This window comes from Terrapene carolina, unplaced genomic scaffold (genome assembly GCF_002925995.2).
Source record: "Terrapene carolina triunguis isolate 2854851 unplaced genomic scaffold, T_m_triunguis-2.0 Scaffold58, whole genome shotgun sequence".
Lineage (NCBI taxonomy): Eukaryota > Metazoa > Chordata > Testudines > Emydidae > Terrapene > Terrapene triunguis.
Genome location: NW_020664409.1, coordinates 21,138,828 through 21,160,470, shown reverse-complemented (window position 1 = coordinate 21,160,470; position 21,643 = coordinate 21,138,828). Strand labels below are relative to the sequence as shown.

The window sequence follows — 21,643 nt, the reverse complement described above, 5'->3', positions numbered from 1 at the left end:
TTTGCAGATGGTTATTTGCTGTGAATATTAAATTGTGTAATAAGGGCCTGCAGCACTAGCTGGTTGCTTAGTAAATCTTGTACAAACTGAAATAAACAAGCAAGCCTGGGAGGAGCCTGTGTTTCCAAGCCTGTGATCTGGAGGTATCTTTGGGGGTGCCTGCAAGCCTCCCATTTAATATGTTCCTAGCAGATTTAAGGGAATACTGGGTTCAGGGGAGTGGCCGAGGGGATGAACTCCATTGGGATACTGCTAAATTATCCTTGAAAAAGATGATTTATCCTTGGGGCTTATAAAAAATACTTTGACAGTAACCTATTTATTTTTGTTAGAACTGGACCAGGTTGTTCTGCAAGCATCTGCCATTTGGTGCAAGGCAATTTGTGTCAGAGCTACCTATATATCCATAGACCCACCAACAGGCCTTTATTAGTCATCCCGTGCCCTCCATTTTAAATTTCCCCAGTTGAACACATTTTTAAGGAACAAAAATGTAAGCTTTTTTCCTCCCACAGAGTGCAGCTTTAGATAAACTTGATTGCCAAGTTTTGTTGTCTTGGGAGACAATTAATTTTTCTTTGGTTTAATTGAGAAAATGAATAGATTCTCCAGTCCCTCAAGACTCCTTCCTACAAGCACACAAAGCCTTGGGACACGGAGATTTATCACAGGCTCGGGGAGAACACATATGGGAGCCCCTTACTGAAATGCTGCCTGGGCCTCGGTGGGTCTGTAACAACACCCAGAAGTTGGTTGACTTTCACCTGTTATCAGGTTTCATTCTACAAGTTTCATAGAAGTCAAATTAGAATTCTACAGAGAAAGCTGCTTGTGACCTTATTTTTAAATCATGACTGCAATTTATTGCTTTTCCACTGACTTGGCAGGTACTTTATTGACAGTAGTATACAAACTGGGGGAACTGTATAAGGATAGATAAAATATCCTCATACATAATTAGGATAAATGTTCTAGGTTATTTCTTATTGTCCATAAAACTTTGTAATGCTTTAACAAAAAAGCTAAGAAAATAGGATATTTCATGTATTTCACAGAAAATAAAGTGAATGATGTGTAGGAAATAACATTGTACTCAGTGTGCCTTTTGCTAAATGTTGTCAAGTTTTATCTGTCCTTACTAAGAAAAAGGATCCTGATCCTCTGTGTGTGTGTGTGTGTGTGTGTGTGTGTGTGTGTGTGTAAGAGAGAGAATAAAACACATATGTGATTAAAATCTTAAACACAAATGTAACTTTAAAAAAAAATAGCCTCAAATATCAGTGGGTGTTATTTGTGTCTATTATAATAATACTCATGGTAAAAATGTGCGTGGTATATTTCAAAACCAATCTGATCTGTTTGCTTTCAGCTCGATGACTCACTAAACCAGATTCGAAAGCTACAGCGATCTCTGGATGAGCAGACAGAGGCAAATGACAACTTACAGATTCAGCTTAATCATTTGAAAAGCAGGTCAGTGCTTTACCCTTTTAATACTTTGAATCTGGGCTGGAATGTTAATAGAGGAAGATTAAGTGAAGATGCACTTTCATTGATGATCTGTCACATTTGCATCTGCCTAGTAACTGTTGAAATTGTTTGGTTCCCCCTACATTTCTGGTTCATCTGAATACATTCAAACTCCTACTGTAATTTGGTTTTTAATCAGTCTGGGTGAGAATGGATAAACACACAAAGAAATAGGTGCAGTGAATCAGGAAAACAACAGGATACTCTGGGCCCCATGCTGGGGGGCAGTATGCACCACCCGGTGGGAGTGCTTAGTGTGTGACAGGCTCCACAGTGGAGTTTTTGACATGCAGAGTGGGAGTGCCTCCTGCGCTCCTCCTAAGTAGGATAAAAAACATGCTTCACTCTGGCCTTCCCTTCTTCCGACAGCTCTCCCCTTCCATTACAGTGAGTAGGGTTCTAGCTCTCATTGCCAGGGATAAGTTACTCCACTCAGGATATGAAAGGACTGCAAGCGTGACTGATCCCTGCATGAGGGTGCATTGCGTGGTAGGGGAAAGTCTCCCTGTACCTCTCCTATACCCTTGTTCACCCACATGTGAGTCTGTGTGCATTTATGTAATTGGTGAGCATTCGTATAGGACTGGAAATAGTGAATAGTAAGAAAAAAATCAATCAAAACTGTTTCTAGTAGACTGTGAATCCAACAGTCTAGAATGGAACCTGCCATTCTTGCAAAGATTACAGGAGCATACTCAATATTTTCATTCTTTATTTCATTATCCCATAGCATAGATGATATCCAAAGAAAATGTACAACTGACCCGCTTTTTTTCTGGGTGAAATATATGATGCTCCATTAATTGTCTGTTCTAAAGAGGCTACTTTAAAGTATAGCTTTTTCTAGAAACACAAGGGTTGGTATAAATATGGTGTCAAACTGAAGCTGGAACATTCAAATATGTATATATTGCACCACCTTTGTTTCCTCCCAAGACTGCAAAATATACATATTGTGAAAACACATCTAACCCACCTATATAATGCATTTATAGTTATAAAGCATCTCACCTGAACTTGAATGCTTATCTTGGTTGGCAGTGAACATTTGTTCCATATTATGCAAGAGGCTGAGAAGCCAACTTACATTTCAGAAAGTAGTACTTTTTGAATATATTAAGATTTTCCCTTTTTTGTTGCTGCTGGTTAGCATGTTGGGGTTTAAGCGTTACAGATGAAAGACAGATTATAGCTATTTGCTTGCTCACCCTAGACTAATTCTGAGCCTACCTTATGCCGTCACTTACACCTGTACAAAATGAGTGTAAAACACTAAATGTGTACTCACTCTGCACTCAGATAAATGACATCCCAAGATGCAAAGTACTGGAGAATTAGGCTTACAAGTGATCAATCAGGGATTTTAGGACGCTAGTGTACTTTGGTAAAGATAGTATTCAGTCATATTTTCTCATGATATATTTTAAAGTATGCAAAGTTGGATATATTTTGAACCCACTCGCATGTCATGGGTTCAAGCTTTCCCCATGGAACCATGCTGCTTCAGGTCAGTCTTCCATTGAGCGTTTACTCCTTCTGAAGTGAGTGAGAAACCACAACATTTTTAATCTTTTTCCTTCCTATCCTACCTTTGGATAAAAACAACCTCTAAGTGTCTGATCAGATTGTACCACTTAAAGTTACACTGAGGGTAAACTGTGGATAAAGAGACTGAGGAATGTATGTATAGGGGCTTTTGAGTTCTAAAGGTAACATAGTAGAGTACTAATGGTATATGTCACAGTTACGTGGCTAGCTGCACTTTTGTCCCCTTTCTGGTATCTGAGTGCACCTCCACACATGGCAGTCTTTGTGCCTTTACTCTCCTGGGGTAGAATTTCAGAATTTTCACACTCTTGGGATGTCCTACCCAGATCCAAGTCTATCTGTGCCAACTGCTTATCAACATGCCCGCCCAACTGTACAATTGGGTTTCTTCCCTGTGACCGGGGATACAGGGTAAAATCACAAAGAGACTTAAGTGTTGCAATGCTGACCACCTAACTTCTAAGTACCTAGAAACAACACAGAAATCAACAAAGTCTGAGTTAGGTATAGGCTCCCTATACAGTGAATGGCGAGGAGATAAATACCTAAGAATGGAATCCACAAAAGCCAGCAAGCTAGACAGGGAGCTGCCTAAGCTAGCCAAAGACAGATGTAATGACTGGGGTGTATCCTAAGCCCTACTCCATCATGGAGATAGATGACTAAGTCCAGACTGCAGGGAGGTACCTCTCTCTGCTAGCGATCCATGAATGGGAACACCAAGTAGATTAGGTGCTTAAACCACTTCTTGAGGGAATGAGTTAAGTGCCTACCTCACTTCACACAAACTGTGGGGGCAGGAGGAGGAGGAGCCCATTTTATAATTCTTAGCCCAGTGGTTAGCTCACTTGCCTGGGATGTGGGAGACCCAAGTTCAATCACCCTCCCCCGCCAGAGGCAGGGAGACGATTTGAACAGGGTCTCTCCCACCCCTGAGGAGAGTGCTTTAACCACTGAGCTATGGGATATTCTGATTGGGGGGGGGGTTCCCTCAATCTCTCCTATTGAAGCTGTTTTACTGTGGGTTAAATACTAGTGATTGGAGCAGAAGGACTGGACCTGGGGTCTCCCACCTGGACCCAGGTAAAGGAAAGTGGATATCATGGGTCAGAGTGACCTTGAGCAGATAATTGGGCTTATGTATATAGGTAATGGGGCCCTGAACACTGTGAAGTAGTGAGAGAAAGCTACGTAGCATATAGGATACAGACCTGCAATCAGACAGAAATTGATGAGATTAAAAAGACTATTAAGAAGGAGATGGCCTGAAAAAAGAGACTAGAAGACACTCTGATGACATTGCAAGATGACCCAGACATAACAACCCAAAGAATAATGATTTAGCAGCTTACAGTGGGGCATAGAAAGGAATCCAGTCTAACTTTACATCCCTATCCAGAGACTTTCAAAGTCAAGTGACTAGTGAGTCTGAAATGACTTCATATATTGTGGTTGTAAAGAATACCAAGATGACTACCCCTCTATACAGATAGAAGATATTGTTAACTCATAGTCAATTAGTAAGAATGAAAGTGTTCTGTATTCATATCCTGACAAGGAGATCTATCAGGCTGCAGAATGTTATTCCTTGGGAAGTGGTGCACATCCCATCACTTGAGAACAAGAGTTGGAATGGACTAACCAGTTCATCATATCTATAGGGAGCAATGCGATGTAGGAAATCATCCTGCATTGTCAGAGAGGTCAATGTTATAGGTTTATTGCATCATGCCTTAATTCCATGAAAATTGTTTGACTATGTTGAAAAACATTTTGTAATGTTTCCAAAGCACTTCAAAATGTGGTTCCACTAGGCTGCCTTATTCTACAGTGGCAAATTTTTATGGGGCTTTTATGGATCATCTCCATAAAAACCTGAGTGATTGCCTTAAAATGCCAGGTCATCTCAATAAACATGATAGTATGTTCTTGACAGAGATCAATGTACAGCACACTAGACTGTGAAAGGTCAAGGAAATAGCATTGTGTCATGGTAATATAAACATTTTTTATTACACAATAAAATCAACAGCTACTCTTTTCTTTTTAACACTGTCTGTATTTTATAGCTTTACCATGGAAATCCAAATATTACAGCTCTTCCAAGCTTTAAGCCTTATTAACGTTCCCTGTTTTTGTTAACGAGACAATTAGTAATGCACAAAATCATGAGAAAACCCTTCTCAAGGTTCAAAGTCCTTTTAAGAATTCCATTTCTAAATACTGCTGCAGGAATTTGGCCATACAATACTGACCAGCAGAGTCAGCTGGCCGTTAGTTGCTTATAGGAATGTCCTTCCTGTCAGCTACACTCTAGAAACTAGGTAGTATTAGTAAAGTGGCTATACTACTACACCTGCTGCCACCAGGGTTCCCCTGTTTGAGTTGGTGCTTTTAGGAGCATCTGAGACAAAAAGGATTTAATAAGAAGATATTGGAACATCGATACTTTTAAACAGAAAGAAGTTCCTTGGTGGTGGCCTGGTGGATTTCCGCCAATGAAGAACTGCAGATGTTGAAGAAGCTCTACCCCAACTAGGATGGTTCTGTGAAACAGCTACACTATTGATATTGCAGTTTCTATAGTGGGTTTGAAATCTGAGTCATTGTTGTGGTGGCTTAATCCCAACAGCCCCAAATGACCAACTGTGAACCAACAAGACTTTAAATCTTTTAATCTTTGAGGCAGATTATCTGTCGAGCACTACTCACTTAATAAGAGTGAATAATAAAGGACAACGCAAAAGGAATCATTCTTAAACAGCTTCTTTTTTCAAAGCAATTGTGTGAAATATTTTAGGTACAGCTTTTCCCTTTTTTTCTTATTAAATATTTGTATGAAAAAACAATCTTTGTTTCATAAATACTTTTCTACTGCTGTTTCTTATTTCTTATAAAGATATAAAGAAGTAACTTATTCTATGTTGTGATAACCCTACTGAACTACTGTGGAGATTGTGGTGATGTCACAAGAGGAGTTTAGAACTTCAGGAAGGGCAATAACAGGAAATGATGAGCATTTTAAATGTCAGACATAATGTCTACTTAAAATGTTTTTTAAAGTTTCCCATGGTACCTCTTCTGCTCTTAAGAGCAAGTTAATGCTTTATTTTGCACCAAGAGATGAATTCTTAAAGTGATGGCCATTTCTGGCAGCAGATGTACAGAACAATATGGAGTACAGAAACATGCTCTGCAGACTGTGCCGACTTACATGAATAAGTTCATATATGTCCTGACATACTGTGTATCTAGAAATCTCAGGTAATATATGTAACTTTCACAGCACACTAAATTACTTAATTGACAATTTCCTATCTCTCTTCATTCAGGCCTGGTCTACACTGGGGAGGAGGGGAGAATCGATCCAAGATACGCAACTTCAGCTACACGAATAGCATAGCTGAAGTCGAAGTATCTTGGATCGAATTACCTGGGGTCTACACGGCGCGGGATCGACGGCCGCAGCTCCCCTGTCGACTGTGCTACCGCCGCTCACTCTGGTGGAGTTCCAGAGTCGACGGAGAGCACGTTCGGGGATCGATATATCGCGTCTTAACGAGACGCAATATATCAATCCCGGATAAATCGATTGCTACCCGCCGATATGGCGGGTAGTGAAGACGTACCCTTATACTCTTAAATTCTGTAACTTTAAATAAAACACAGTTTTCTTGTTAATATTTATCCCAGTGGAAAACCTTTTTATACAGCACTATTATTAATAAAGCTTTCAAGATATTAGTTGACCAGTATCATGCTCATGAACTATAAGAGTTTTTGCATGAATTGCCATGTGCTTACAGTTCAGGTATTATGTAAGAGTACTTCAGGTGCAGCCATCTGTAAATATAACCATTTTTTTTAATTGAAATGTTATTCCCTTACTGTCAACCAGCCTGTAATTTTCCCCATGGTCTTTCAGCTGAAAGTGTGCTGTTGTTGCCATACAGTAGGTCAATTAAATATTACTAGTCCTTTAACACTCAGCTGACAGCACTGGGGAAATAATATTACAACAAAGAAACAACCTGTTTAAAATAAATCTGAAACAATGTTATCTTTCACTGAACAGAATACCATATTGAATCTGTGGCTTTTTCTTTTTTCCTCAAGGGAAGCCAATTGACCTACTGTTATATGTTAGAAAAGGGGAATATTAAAGCACCCCCAAGAGCATGTTGAGGCAACCTATCACTTGTTTTCTCTATTTAATTGTTTCCTGTGACATTGACAATGCAACTAATATTTTGGGAGACCCATATCCAGGCATAGACTTAGAGTGCTAGGGATTATTCATTCTTGCCACAGTTAGTAAAGGTTGAATGAGGAAAGCATGATTTAGACATTTTTGTTTATAGCCATGTTGGTCTCCCTTCATGGGATCCCAGAGCCCAGGCTCCAGCCTGCACCCAAACATCTAACCCACAATTAAACATCCCCGTAGCCCGAGCCCCACAAGCCTGACTCAGCTGGCATGGGCCAGCTGCTGGTGTTCAATGGCAGCATAGACATACCCTCTAAGTAACTTTTCCAGACCTGAAGAAGAGCTCTGGGTAGCCCGAAAGCTTGTTTCTTTCACCAATAAAAGTTGGTCCAATGAAAGATATTACCTCCATTCCATCTTTTGTCTCTAGGCATTTTTTGTTGTTGTTTTGGTTAGGTCTTTTAATTTCTGTTGGGATTTATTTTTTAGAATAGTTCTATTTTGTTTTATGAACACGTAAGTGACAACTGTCAATCTATTAGATTGACTCTGTGCTACAAAATATTTTCTTGTTTTTTGAGAATCCTGTCTGTGCAGTATACACTTGGTTAGCATATTTCTGCTTGGCTCTTGCAACATAGACTAAAAAAAGGGTGGTCTTTCTATAGCCAAAATGAATATGTCCTCACCATTCAATACGTTCCATTGAATTCAGTATGATAGCCCTTTGAGTAACTACTCCTTAATGTAAGGGGTTCAAAACTTGGCCCTTACACAATAGGGTTTGTGGACAGCTTCATCTGACAGTCTGGCAAATGTAAATGTTCTAAGATTGACATGCTTTGTGGTGCTACGCCTGTCAAAGGAGCTTCAAATTTTTTTAAGTGATTTGTGCTAACCCTTTGGCTTCTGACTCTGCACCATCCTTTTTTACCATAAACTTCTACTGAAAATCTATTGAGATTCTGGAGAATAAGATATAAGCTGAGCATCATAGTTGGTATATTTCTTCATGGTCCACTTGATAGGACACTGAACTGAGATTCAGGAGGCCTTGATTCTGTTCTTGGCTCTGCCATTGACCTTGGACGAGTCATTTCACTTCTATTTCTCATTTTTTCCCCCTCCCAGCTTCTATCTGTTGTCTCTTATTTAGATTCTAAACTCTTCAGGGCAAGAACTATCTATGCATTTTTACAGCACTTAGAGCAATGGGACCCTAATTTCAGTTGTGGCCTCGGGTTACTTCCATGGTAAAAATAACAATAATTAATATCAAATATGATTGATTCAAGGAATTAAACAAAAACAAATACCCCCCCCCCAAAAAAAACCACCCTACCCCACAACCCCTGGCAGTGTGAGAGGACTGCTGCAAGGTAAATTCTAGAGTTAATCAGCCCTACACCAAGTCTGAAATCACAGCTTGAGTTTGAAAATAAATTCAATATTCATATGAGTTTTATTCAGATACCTTAGTGATGGGTGTATAAGAAACTAAATGAAATTAAATAGAAAAAAGGTAAATATGTATAACTTGAAGTTTACACATTCATTCACTTTCACTTAGTAGAAACATACCCTTCTCCTCTGCTTCATTGTTGTTTCCCTCGAGTTTTTCTGCCTTCCTATTGTACTCTTTCTGATTATCCCTTAACTTTACGTTAAAACCTTACTTAATGCCTCCCCCCCGCACCCCAAGTTAGCTGAGCTTTGGTTAGCTGGGAGATTTAGTTATGTGCATGGAATTGCACTGTGTGCAGATAACCCTGGTATTTTCATCCTATCCCGGGGGGAGGAGGATGAACTGGAACTTGATGTAGTTGACTGCTTAACTCCCATTTTGTACTGCATTTTGTTATCTGAGACTTTAGACGTCCTCCAAAACCTTCCAATAAACATGGCTCTATGCTACTAAATTATCTTTGTCTCTCTAATATAACATATAGTGTCTTGCATTTGAGAATTGCTTTGAAAATGTAGGGCCTGGTAAAAGCTAGTGCAATACTTTTGACTTCAGTGGAGTTGTATCTGCTTATGCCAATGGAGGATAGCCCATTTTTCAATTTATATATTATATTTTTAATGTGATGATACAGTAGCTAATCTGTCTTACTCAATTTGTCAGTGTTGTTGTGGCTGTTTCATTAATAATGTATAAACGGTATTGCTTGTTAACTTTGAGAGTTTGAAAAGGAAAAGCAATGTATGTTCTGGCTAATTGCAGAATATATACATGCTGATAGTTGTTGTTGCTAATAACCCTTGAATTTAATGTGAATTTAAATGTCAGAATACTTATATAAAATATTAATTGTGAATATGTATGTTTACATTATGAACTATATCTGTTTCCACAAGCTAGTTATCAGAGGAAAAAGGGGTATGGGGAGTTATTGTGATGAAGTACTTTAAAAAATTGCCTGGATTTGCAAGGAAATGTGGCCTTACTTGGGGTTTGCTTGCTACAAATACTTCTAATAATTCACTGCATAGTACTGATGGAGAAATGAGAAGCATAAGAATGCATTATGGAAATATGCTGTCTTGGGAAAATATTTTGCCTAATCAAGGCTACCAACTGTACAGAGCTGTTTTTCATGTACAATCTATAATGTAGGTGTTGAAAAGTTGCACATTCTCGATCAATATATAATAAAAGGATTTATGAATGAATTTGTATAAGATTTGAATGTAACAGTGTTAATATCTGTGGTGGTATTGTAAACGTATTCCTGAAGGATTTAAAAAAAAATCATTGCAGTTGTAATTATAATCATGGCTAGGTGAAGCGCTTCAGATAAAATAAGTACTCTTCTGAATCATTGCCCAAAACTCCAACCACTTTTAGTTTTTGAAATGTTCAACTGTGGGGTCCCTTCAGAATGCTATCCTCACCCTCCTATCCCCTCCCCCATTAATTAACATGTGGTACATCTTGGAAGGGGAGACTACAGCCTGATAAACGTACCTCTCTCAAATGAAAATTTGCCTCCTCAGGGGGCAAAAAAGTTGGAGCCCTCTCTTATAGTATAGTATAGGGCCTCAATGCTGGTAGGATCACTGCTGCCTATTCCTGTTACAGATGGGAGACAGCTGGTTCATCTCCTCTCTAATGACTTTGTGCAGTTGAAATAGGGTATTTTGCCATTGATACTGTCTTTTTCTTAAAACAGTTAGAAGTTTTCTGACATAGTGGACCTGTTTCATGAAACGTATGTTTCCTTAAACGTCGCACAAATTAAAAGGAAAATTACACCCGGAGCCCAGTTTTCAAACATGGGTCGCTCAAACAGTTACCTAAATATAGATATTCAGATCAGAGCCTGATCCAAAGCCTTTTGAAATCAGTGGAAAGACTGTCATTGTTTCCTTTAAGCTTTGGATTGGACACTTGAGCACCAAAATGCATTTTCTAGAATCCAGATAGTATATGTCTATCCTGTTTTTAGACTCTTTGAAAATTGGACTCTCCACAAGCCAACCTGCCTGTAGTGTCATACTGAGTTGGCTTCAGCATTGACAGTGCTGCTACCAGTGACAATATGCACTAACAGTGTATTCTATAAGGAGAGATTTCCTTTTTGTGTTCACTTAAAGTGTTGGATTTGAATATAAACTGCAGTATGGATTCAATTTTGAACTGTTATGTTTGCCTGATTTATTTTGAAGTTTATAGTGAAAAGTGGTTCCCTATGTCTCCTATAACAAGCAGTTTGAAAATGCAATATGTCATGCAATACTGCATTATGATTTTATTCAGTGTTTTTAATTTGACATAAAATACCATTTTGTTAGCAAACCCAAAAGATATTTGTAAAACATCATTTACCAGCAACACGCTATTGAAATGTGGCATCTGCTTTACTTAAATAAACTTAAGTCTGCATTTTTACTTCCAAATTGTGATATAGATAGCTAAATACAATATAGCTAAATAAACATATTCCATACTAAGAAGTAAGAAGATAATTGTTATAATGCAATCATTATAGCCTGAGTTTATAGTTGTAAATCGAACATCATACCAAATGGGAATTATGTCTGTTACCAGATCACGAACCTAGTACATTGACTGATCAATACACCAGGGTCTAATTCTATTGGGGTGCCAAGCTTCCAGTGACTCCAGTAAGAATGGATAAGCCCACAGACTCAGTGTTCCTGCATTAAGTCTTTTCTATATTTTTTCTGTGTTAACTTGATTTAAGCAATAAAGAAATAAGCCTGTTAAGATTAGATTTACTCTTCACCACCCATTGCGGAAGTCTTCTCTGTAATAGAAACTAGCTCATGGATTACATATATCAACAGTTTTGAATACTTTATAGTCCTTCACTATCTCCAATTTACTCTTATTCTCAGGGAACAACAACAATTGTAGCTAACCATTTTTCTATTCAGTAAGGTCAAGCACATCATAAATACATGACTTGTACGCTTTTGAGAGTTTGCTTCATGGTCCTGTTGCTCTTATGACATATCTCAGCAAGGTCAGCCAGTGGGCTGCATATCTCTGCAGGCATTTTATCTCACTTTAGAAAGGACACCGATGATAAATCATCCAGAAACCCCTGCATTCCCAATTTCTCATTAGGTCTCCATTCTGCCAGCAGGCTTGACAATTTTATAATAACCAATTGTGTGTCCGGGGAGGTTTGCAAGAGAGAGAGTGAGAGTATTATTATTCCTTTTACTTCAGGGTCACAGCCCATGAAATGCACCTGTGAGAACCCTTTGAATTATGATTAATCAGTGGGATATCTCTGAATATTAAGATCACTTATTGATAGCATTTGGTCTGTTTACACTATTGATATATTGCCATACCTATATTCTTACAAACTGTTGTTTTTAAATACAGAACTGCAAAAATGGAAAAAAAACACCATATGAAATTTATAAACTTTTAATATGAACAGTATTAAAATGCCCATGTTTTAGCCATTTTAATGGATAAGTTTAGAACTGTACACCTTCTTAACGCTAACCCTCTTAATTAATGATCAGATTCTTGTTTCCCAATCCAAACACACATGTAGGTAAAGTATGATTATTGTTATGACTTAGGTTATATTTCAAAAGTAGCCTTTAAGTTTTTTTCATGGTCAAGAAATTGGGTTTGCATACTGAAATCGGAGATTTGGGGAACCTTAATTTAGAGGCCACATTCAGGGCCCATGTAAAACTGAGCTATCTTTATGGCTATAACTAGCTCTGTCTTCATAGAGCATCTTCTTTGAACATCAAAGAAAGTGGCATTTGAGATTGTAAGGTCCAAGTCTTCTAAGCTACTTTATATATAATAAAACAAGGCATATTCAACATAGGTGGTCAAAAATGTTCCATCAAAAGTTGTTTTGGCAGAAATAGCTTTGTGACAAAACTGAAATTTTCATGAAAATATTGCAATTTCATTGAAAATATTCAGTTTTTTGTTGAAACGTCAAAAGTTTTTTTTAAATCATATATTTTCATTTTAAAACTGGAAAAATGCAGTTCATTTCTGCCGAAAAACAACAAAGATGGGTTTTGGTTATTGAAAACCCAAAAATATTTAGTTTTTCTACAGAAACCTGAAAACAGTGATGACAATTCTGGTTTACCCCCTGCCAACCTGACACACACCTTGTTGAAATTTTCTGGGGATGGGAGTGGAATTCCTAACCAGCTCTATTGTGCACTTCATTTTCAAATTAGGTAAAAATAAACACCTGTATGTCTCTACAACTTTTTCTACACCACTCAATATGAGTGACAAATAGGTGTATTTCCCCCATATAGGCTCCAATCCTGTGAACATTTCCCTTGTTTTCATTGACCTTTGTATGCTGAAGTCCCATTTGTATGCATAATTTTGGAGAAATATTTGATGGGCAACTTTTGTTCTAAAAATCTTGACTAAGAAAAGTTCAATTTCTTATAAATGTGTGTTACAGTAGGAATGTAATATCTCATTTCCCAGAAGCTGATTTCCATAGGGAAGCAGACTCATGGCAAAATGGAGGTATGTGACTGCAGTTTGGTAGCATTGCAAGGGGAAATTACAGACACATTTGCACCCCCTCCTTAAAGTGTTTGACAACAGAGCTGGAACAGTGAAATAGGAAACAGAAGACTGAGTCATTTCACATATTCATAGATTCCAGGGCCAGAAGGGACTGTTATGATCATCTAGTCTGACCTCCTGTATAACACAGGTCATAGCTTATATGGGCACTGTTTCCCTTTGCTCATGCAACCAGGCTGTCAGTGCAGGTTTCTGCTTGATTAAATAACATGAGAGCAGAAAAGATTATTACATTTAGATGGCATTGAGTGGTTTGTCCTTCAAAGTTCCCTGAATTCAAGGCAAGGAGAGAGAGATTGGAGAAGAATTTTTAATTGAATTTTCTCAATCTTCAAAATATAAAGTTCTCTTTGGGGAATGGGTATAGGTTCAGGTGAAATATGGGGTGGGAGTTTTTATTTTATATTTTCACAAACCAGTTTACCCGCGCCTCATTATTCACAGCCATGGATGTATGAATACAAAGCGTCTCAGGCAGCCCAAAAAACAAAAACCTCAGCAAATATGAACCCCCCCAAACACACTCATTACTGTACCAGTCTTCTTTTACGACAAACTTCTTCCCAGTTTTAATGTATCAGTTGGCTGTAAAGGGAGCATGAAGAAAATCTCCACACTGTTGCCTGAGTCCTTCATGTCACAAAGGAATTAAAATAAAAATTATATTTAATCAAGACTCATGAATGAATAATCAGATTATACATTAAATCTTAATTACTTTTTCTGAAATATAACCAAATAATTCAGAATCATTGTTGCAGTGAGGTAGTACTTACATTAGCATGACTGAGGCTAGTAATTAGAATATTTCATAAAATGCTTCTAGTATGGTCAACATCCACCTTTTTTTAGCCCTTTATTATTCCTTCATCTTTTATGTATGAAAGTTCTTCATATTTTTTTATATGAAAGTTGTGTGGGGAAAAAACACTTAGACTTTCTTTACAAGTTTAGATCTCTCTGTCTGATATTCATCTTTGTGTAGGCAGGTCAGCTATTGTGCAGTTTTGTGACCTGATTTTCTCTAAAATGAAATGCACCTCATAGCAAGAGAATGAGAAGGTGCGAGTAGTTTCTGAACATATTCTCACTTCTCTTCCAAATCTGCAAATATCTAATGGACTTGATCCTGAAAGGTGCTGAGTTGGCTCTACTTCTTTTGATTTCAGAGGGTGCTTAGCAGCTGCTGGAGGGATAATCTGTGGGTTTACTGTCACAGGATGCGAGTAGCTTGCTCTGCAGTAATATCCCATAGGAACAACAAGAAGTCTGGTGGCACCTTAAAAACTAACAGATTTATTTAGGCATAAGCTTTCGTGGGTAAAAACCTCACTTCTTCAGATGCATTACTATAAGCTCTGTAGTGAAGCATAGTCTAAACTCACCATGTAGACAAGCCCTGCATCTCAAGGGATAAAAAGCTAAGTGAAGAATAGCCATGTGGAAATGGGGATGGTGTACATCATATTACAACATTCTGAAACTCTTGTTTAAACATAATTCTTAGAAGTCCAGAGTAGCTCATAAGCAACAAAGAGTCCAAACATCAGCACACAATTCAAGCCACTCTCGTATCTGCTTACTGATAGTTTACTTTCACTATACGTTTGGCCACTTTTCTCTTTGGGTTCATTTTTCAACATCCTTACTCATGCTGCATAACACTTCACTATTTGAGTAGCACCACTGAGTTAAATGGGGCACTTTTTGTTATGGTACTACCCAGCTTGAATAAGATTGAATAGGACTTAAATCTGCCAACGACATCTTATATTTACCTCCTAAAAGAATGAGTGTGTGGTGGTAGAAATAGGCAGTCAAGGTTCATAAATTTTATGTAAAGCCACTTTAGAAGTTATAAAAGGAGATAACTAATGTGGTTCTTGTCGGTGGCACAGGGCAGAAAGCCCACTTAAAGTGAATAATGGTAATGAACTCCAGCCAAGGAAAATTATCACTAATATTTTCAATTAAGATTATTTTCATCAGCACTGGCTATATTACACAGCACCTGCCAAATTATGATTTTTGCAGAAAATAGACATTTCACAACTTTCAACATTTTCTGCAAACTCTTCTATAAATTGAAGTCAGTGGGGCTACTTGTGTGAGTAAACGAGTGCCAGTGTGAGTAAGCAGCTCATAATTTGGCCCTCAAGAAAAGCAATGTCTGTGAATAAGGCTATAACATTTACTTCCTTCCATGTGTTTTTGTTTGATCCACAAGATAAGCATATTTGGTTTTACTCTTGTTTTATTTGTAATTTTTTTTTTAAACTTAAGGACATATTCTGATACCTTTTCTCCCTTGGAATAGTATCCACTCCATGAATGGTGCCATTGAAATCAACAGGAGTACTTGTGGAGTTAGATGTTGCCCTGCATTAATAAGAGTATCAAAATCAGTGCCCTAGTGTTATACTTATCTCTCCTGAGTGTTTCATTTCTCTACAGATACATTACTCTAATTTATTTTAATTAAACTTCTCAACATGAATGAGTGGGTCAGAATCTAGCCCCCATAGATTTCATGTCAGAAGTAGGTCTTGAGGAGGGATTTATTATATTAGTTTATTATGTATTGTTAATTCTTATGCTGCAAAATGCCTCTAAGTATGATGCAGCTACAAGTGGAAAGTCTTAGTAGGCTAATAGTTATCTGACTGATGATTAAAAATTGCATTTTTAATGTTACTTTTAACGCTATTGTCGTCACATCTGGCAAGTACAATAAAGAACCCTGGCCATGCAACTTGCTTACATTGTCAAATGTAAGTACAAATGTATTGATCCAATCAAAGATGATTTTCTTGCCACCCAGCTGATGTACAATGTTTGTTTGCATTTATTAAAATATACTATAATCTTCGTTGATATATGATTGAATCATTTATCAAAAGGACAAGTTAATTGTTACCAGGCAAAAGGCACTTTTTGATAAATGCAGTTTTTAAATGTGCACATACTACAGCAGACACTGATGATCCAAAATAGATACTTTAAGTACACCAATGTAAATATTACTTATCAACATTATAGGGATATTACTGGTGTGATCCTGCACTCCTTTCTCAGGCAGAATTCCTCTTGTCTGCAGTGGGAAGTCTAACTAAGAAAGGAGTGCAGAATTGTGTCCTAAGACTGCTTGGGAAATAATAAATCAACAGCAACAAATGCAAACAGTTCTTATTTTATGTAACACATCAATGCACTTTGAATATGTGTGTTTGTTTCCTCTTTTCCCCCAGAATGTTTAAGTCTTTTCTTCCTCAGTAAAGAAAAGGAATTATTTTACTCAGCCTTATTAGAGATCTGGTGCATAATTTACCTATTAAAAATGCTGGTGTGGGGGGGAAGATTATCAACCTTGTTGCTCTTGTATAACTTGAATCAAGATAATAAAACCCAGAACTCAATTTTACCTAGCACTATTTCTTGTAGTTACATTAAACTCTTTGCCTTAAGTCAACTGATCTTAAGAGGATTTATAAAGGACATTCATAGGCAATCAATGATTGAGCAATTCACAAATGGTGCAATAGTTTAGTTTTCCTTTTTCTTTTATTGACATCACTCCCTATAGGACTTTCAACAATGTTTATTATGCACATGTACATTTTCAGACAGTATAATCAGATGCTTAATGAACACTTTTTTTCTTTCTCTGCTGCTATAGCAGAAAGTGTATATGAAAAAAACACGAATTTACTTAATTTGTATTCAAATGAGAAGTGAAAAATCTTGCAAATACCCATGCAAATATTTATTTTCTCGTGCAGGCTTGCCCCTTAAGTGTTCCCACAGCCATCTTGAACCTCTGATTTCCCTTTTCCTGTGTGTATATGTATTTTTTAAAAAAATTAGTCTTCCAATCAAGAACAAGAAAATACCATGTGACCAATCACACAACTTGATTAATAACAACAGTGAAACGTTATTCACATGGTGAATTGGCAAGACACAGTCAAAGTAAATAGTTCCAGAACAATCTGTATGGTGAAATACATTCTCATGACGTGTTCATTAAACAATTGTAAATAAAAAGCCAATTTGTAAAAATCAGTCTATCTGCAGATAATTAGCAAAAACTGGTTGTTTTTCTCCAATTAGCTGCACATTGTTTACCCAGATTTTCTGTTGAATAGTACAGAATCCATAAGTTCTTTTGCTTATTATTTGGGATTTGTTCAATTACTTCATTTCATTTGGAATTCTCTTTGCATATCTAATTGTACACCCACATTCCACACCTTTTGCAGATACATTCTGGGTCACACTATCTGTTGGCATTATGAGGGTGTAATCATATCATACATCCCAGATTGGCTGTGCATCTGCAAATGTGCAGTATGAATATCTATAGTTCTCCCTGCAAATACAATTGAAAAAATTTCTGTTTAGAAATCTAAATTTAATTTTAGAATGTAGACACTCTTTCTCTACAAACTACTCAGAATGTTTAGTGTCAGGTTTGCTCTATATTAATAATTGGCCAGTGTCAGGTTTGCTTTATATGAGTAATTGCCATATACTATGATTAATATTTCAGACTTATAAAAAAATAAGTTGCTGCTTAAAATCATCTAAACCAATGCTGCTATTATATTGTTACTGCATTCTTAACACTAATCCCTTTCAAAAGAAACATAGTCAGACTTTGATTGCCTTAGCACAGCGTGAATAATTGAAATGCACAGATTTTGAGATTCATGCCAACAGATACTTGACTGACTGTATACTCTTAATGTCAATTTGTAACTCCAAGGAGCTGTATTTTTTTCACTGCCATTTAGGTTCCATCAGTACTTAATTTGTAATGAAAGAGGTGCTGGGGTCAATCAATTAGGTGCTGTGGCTCAAGCAATTTTTTACTTTCCAAATTGATGTGGCAAACCTAGAGGTGCCAGGGCTCATCCCTGGCAAACCCTGGCACAAATTAAGCACTTGGTTCCATCTAGCAAAACATTTATATACATATTTTATGCACGTGCATAAATGTTGCATTGGATTAGATCTTTGTTCTGCAGAAAAGAACTTTTTTTCCAACAGCATTTAACGTATACAATCTTAGAGAGAAAAAAAAAAAGGTTTCATGTTGACAAAACTGAAGCATCTTTCAGACATAGTTAATAGTGCATGGCTACATTGATTATTTCATGCTGTTCCTAATAGGTGAAAATGTGCTCATTTTGTATATGTCAGTGGTTTTCAACCTTTTTTCATTTGTGGACCCCTAAAAAATTTCAAATTGAGGTGTGGATCCCTTTGGAAATTTTAGACATAGTCTGCAGATCCCCAGGGGTCTACGGATCACAGTTGAAAACCTCTGGTATATGTCACTTGTTGGGCTACTTCTTTCCCTACTGCTTTGCTGGTTCAATATTTTGATTCAATATTTCAACTCTTCCTCCATTTAACTTCTCACTTGGGTGTGCAAATAATATATTTTAGCCATCTGAGTCTGCTTTTTGTTAAGTTTGAACACAAAATGGGTTTTATTAATGTGAAATGTGCGTAGGGTGACGAGATGTCCTCATTTTATAGGGACAGTCCCAATTTTGGGGTCTTTTTCTTATATAGGCTCCTATTACCCCCCACTCCCTGTCCAGATTTTTCACATTTGCTGTCTGGTCACCCTAAATGTAGGTGTACGTGATAGTGTGAGAAAATTCTGTCAAAGCCATTGCCTATGGAAATATATAGCAGGCCTGAATAGAGTAAATGTTTTGAAAAATTTTGGCCTTTCCACAGTTCTATAAGAATTTTTTATTTTTCTTGGAAATTGTCCCTTTAAGTTATGCTGTTTACTAGCATAAACATATTGGAAAATCCCCATCCTCAAGACATGAATGAAAATTTAAAGAAATTATACACACTTTGATTATTTTTATTTTATACTGCTTGGCTTTTATATATTAAAATGTGATTTTTCTCCACTAGTATCTCCCTATGATGCACCAACCGTAATAATCATTTTCTCTTATTATACCTCCATTTTCTGTTATTGCCACATTTTTGATTTTTAGAGTGGGTTGATTGCTATCACTAGCTATATTTTCAAAGGTAATTCTAAACTAGATACTTGCTGATTGTGTGATGTTTAACTCAGAAAGCAGTTTATCCTCCTATATGTTACTATAGTCTCAGCTACCCCAATAATTCCTAAGGCACTGAAGACATTCTTGGTTCCTTCATTTACCTGGGATTTTATTGGTATGAAGCATCTGGTATGTCATGTAGAATGCAATTGAAGAGGTTTTGGTTTTGGACATTTTCCCAATTCTAGTACTGTTGCACTGACTGGGCAAGGCTTTGTTCTTTACTCAGCAAAAGGTCAATCCAGACATTTCCCCATTTGGTTGTTTTTGCACTGGCAGCAAAATTTCTGAGTACAGGATTGTCTTTGATGCATATTATTTTTTTCTGCTATGAACATCATCCCCTTATGAGCTATTGTCTTCATTTTTTTTTATCCAACCAGTCACACTGTCAAACATTGTGCCCTACTTAATTATGGTATAATTTTCATGGGGATCCAGAAAATGATAACTTTGAAGTGGTTGGTCACCTGCCTCCCTCCAATGATACTTCAGATCTGTAACTGATCCATGAATTGAAGCCTGACTCTTCAATACACCATATTCAGATTGAGTCTTTCAGAAATGAATATGTTTATTTTCTTTTCTGTTATAACTATTGTCACTCACCACATCTGACATTGAGTTATTGTCCTACGTGAAATATATCATTTTTAAGAGACTTGGAAAAGATGACTAAGACACAGTTTCAGGCCCACCTGACATATGTACAACAAATTTTATTCTAGCTTCCCACTGGGGATTGCCTAAGGGTCAGGATTTCTAATAACTTGCTTATTTCCTACTGCTAGTTCATTCTCTGGTAATTTTGGAAGTGCAGCTAGTGCTCTAGGCTCACCTATTGAAAGAAAAACAGATTACATTTTATTTCAAGGGTAGGAGTCTGTGTCATTGAGGGGAAAAGTGGGATGCTGTTTTTTTTCTTACAAATGGGTATTTAATGACACCTTTAAGATGACTTGAGCTGAGGTCTTATACTCAAATGCTACGATTATAAGCATGGTATAAGTGCCAAAGGAAGTGAGAGAAAAGGATGTTTTGTGTCAAAATCTTGGAACTCTGTTTCCAATTGTTTCCCCACTCTAGTAATGGATAGTTCTGAAACAAAGCAAAGCTAAGGTGTCTGTACAATAATGTGGGTGGAGAAGGATGGGGGTGGCCACCACAGTTGTCAGAAACTCTGTCGTTGGTCAATGACCGAAAGAAGGGCTGCCACTGGCAATTCAACACCAGCTACAAATCAGCACCCTTTTATGTATAAAATCTTCTACGAAGTGTGTGTGTGCAAATATATAAAAATGCAACAGGAAAAGAAGACTCTTCCCTGGCTAATTTTCTATATGTTCCTGTTGCAACAAAGTGGATAAAAGTGTTTCTCATTAAACGTTCCAGACAGAGTTCACAGTGGGATACATCGTGTTAAGTGAGTCCTAAAGCATTCTTCTGGGACTTGTAGGCAGACTTTTATAGTACTGCTCAAAAGCATAAAACACTCTGTGCTTTGTGTTTGCCCAAACTGCCTCGCTGCTTTGTTCTGGCCTACCTTTCCAACTTCAACCTTTGTAGATAGATAGTTTCATATAGATTTTGTCCTTGTATAAAAAGCAAGCCTTGTTATGTCTATGATAGCATAACCATTCATCCATAATGTGCAAACTATTACAGGGTTCATGCTGTTCTTACCTTTGTATTAAATATTGCCAAGTTCAAGATCTCTGCTCTTTACATTACAATTGTTTTTGTGCTCTTCTCCATTTTAATATGTTTTTGCACCATTTTTGGCTATTCACATCCCCTCTCCTTCGCCACAGCAGGAAATAATATTTCAAAAAGAGCATCTGGATTTGAGTCTGGCAGGGTCCCTTCTCTAACACATTCATTTGTTAGTCCACTGACAGGCTGTACTTGCCGCTCGTGTCTATTTTGTGAAGGTAAAATGCTCAGAAGTGCTTTAAGAAACTTGTGTATACAGTAAACAGTTTTAAAATGTACATGTTCAAATTTTGACAGTATAAAACTTGTGGACCCAAGGTTTAGGTGTAGTAATAGAAATGAATGGTATCTCACTTTGTTAGAATGTCTGTAATTTGCTGCTGTTATATTACTTAGGCTTGGATATTACTGATCAGTGAGTTGGATATTTTCTAGGCAAACCTATATTTTCATTATGACGGCACTGCCAATTGGCAC

General features: G+C 37.2%; 1 protein-coding gene across 1 annotated transcript in view; it reads left to right on the top strand.

The window, feature by feature from the left end:
* CCDC102B (coiled-coil domain containing 102B) overlaps window positions 1–21,643 on the top strand; it is a 347,381-nt gene that overhangs the window by 266,544 nt on the left and 59,194 nt on the right. The window contains exon 8 of the mRNA XM_024198764.1: window positions 1,370–1,473. Within this exon, the coding sequence (XP_024054532.1) occupies window positions 1,370–1,473 (104 nt within the window). The remainder of the gene's footprint in view (window positions 1–1,369; window positions 1,474–21,643) is intronic.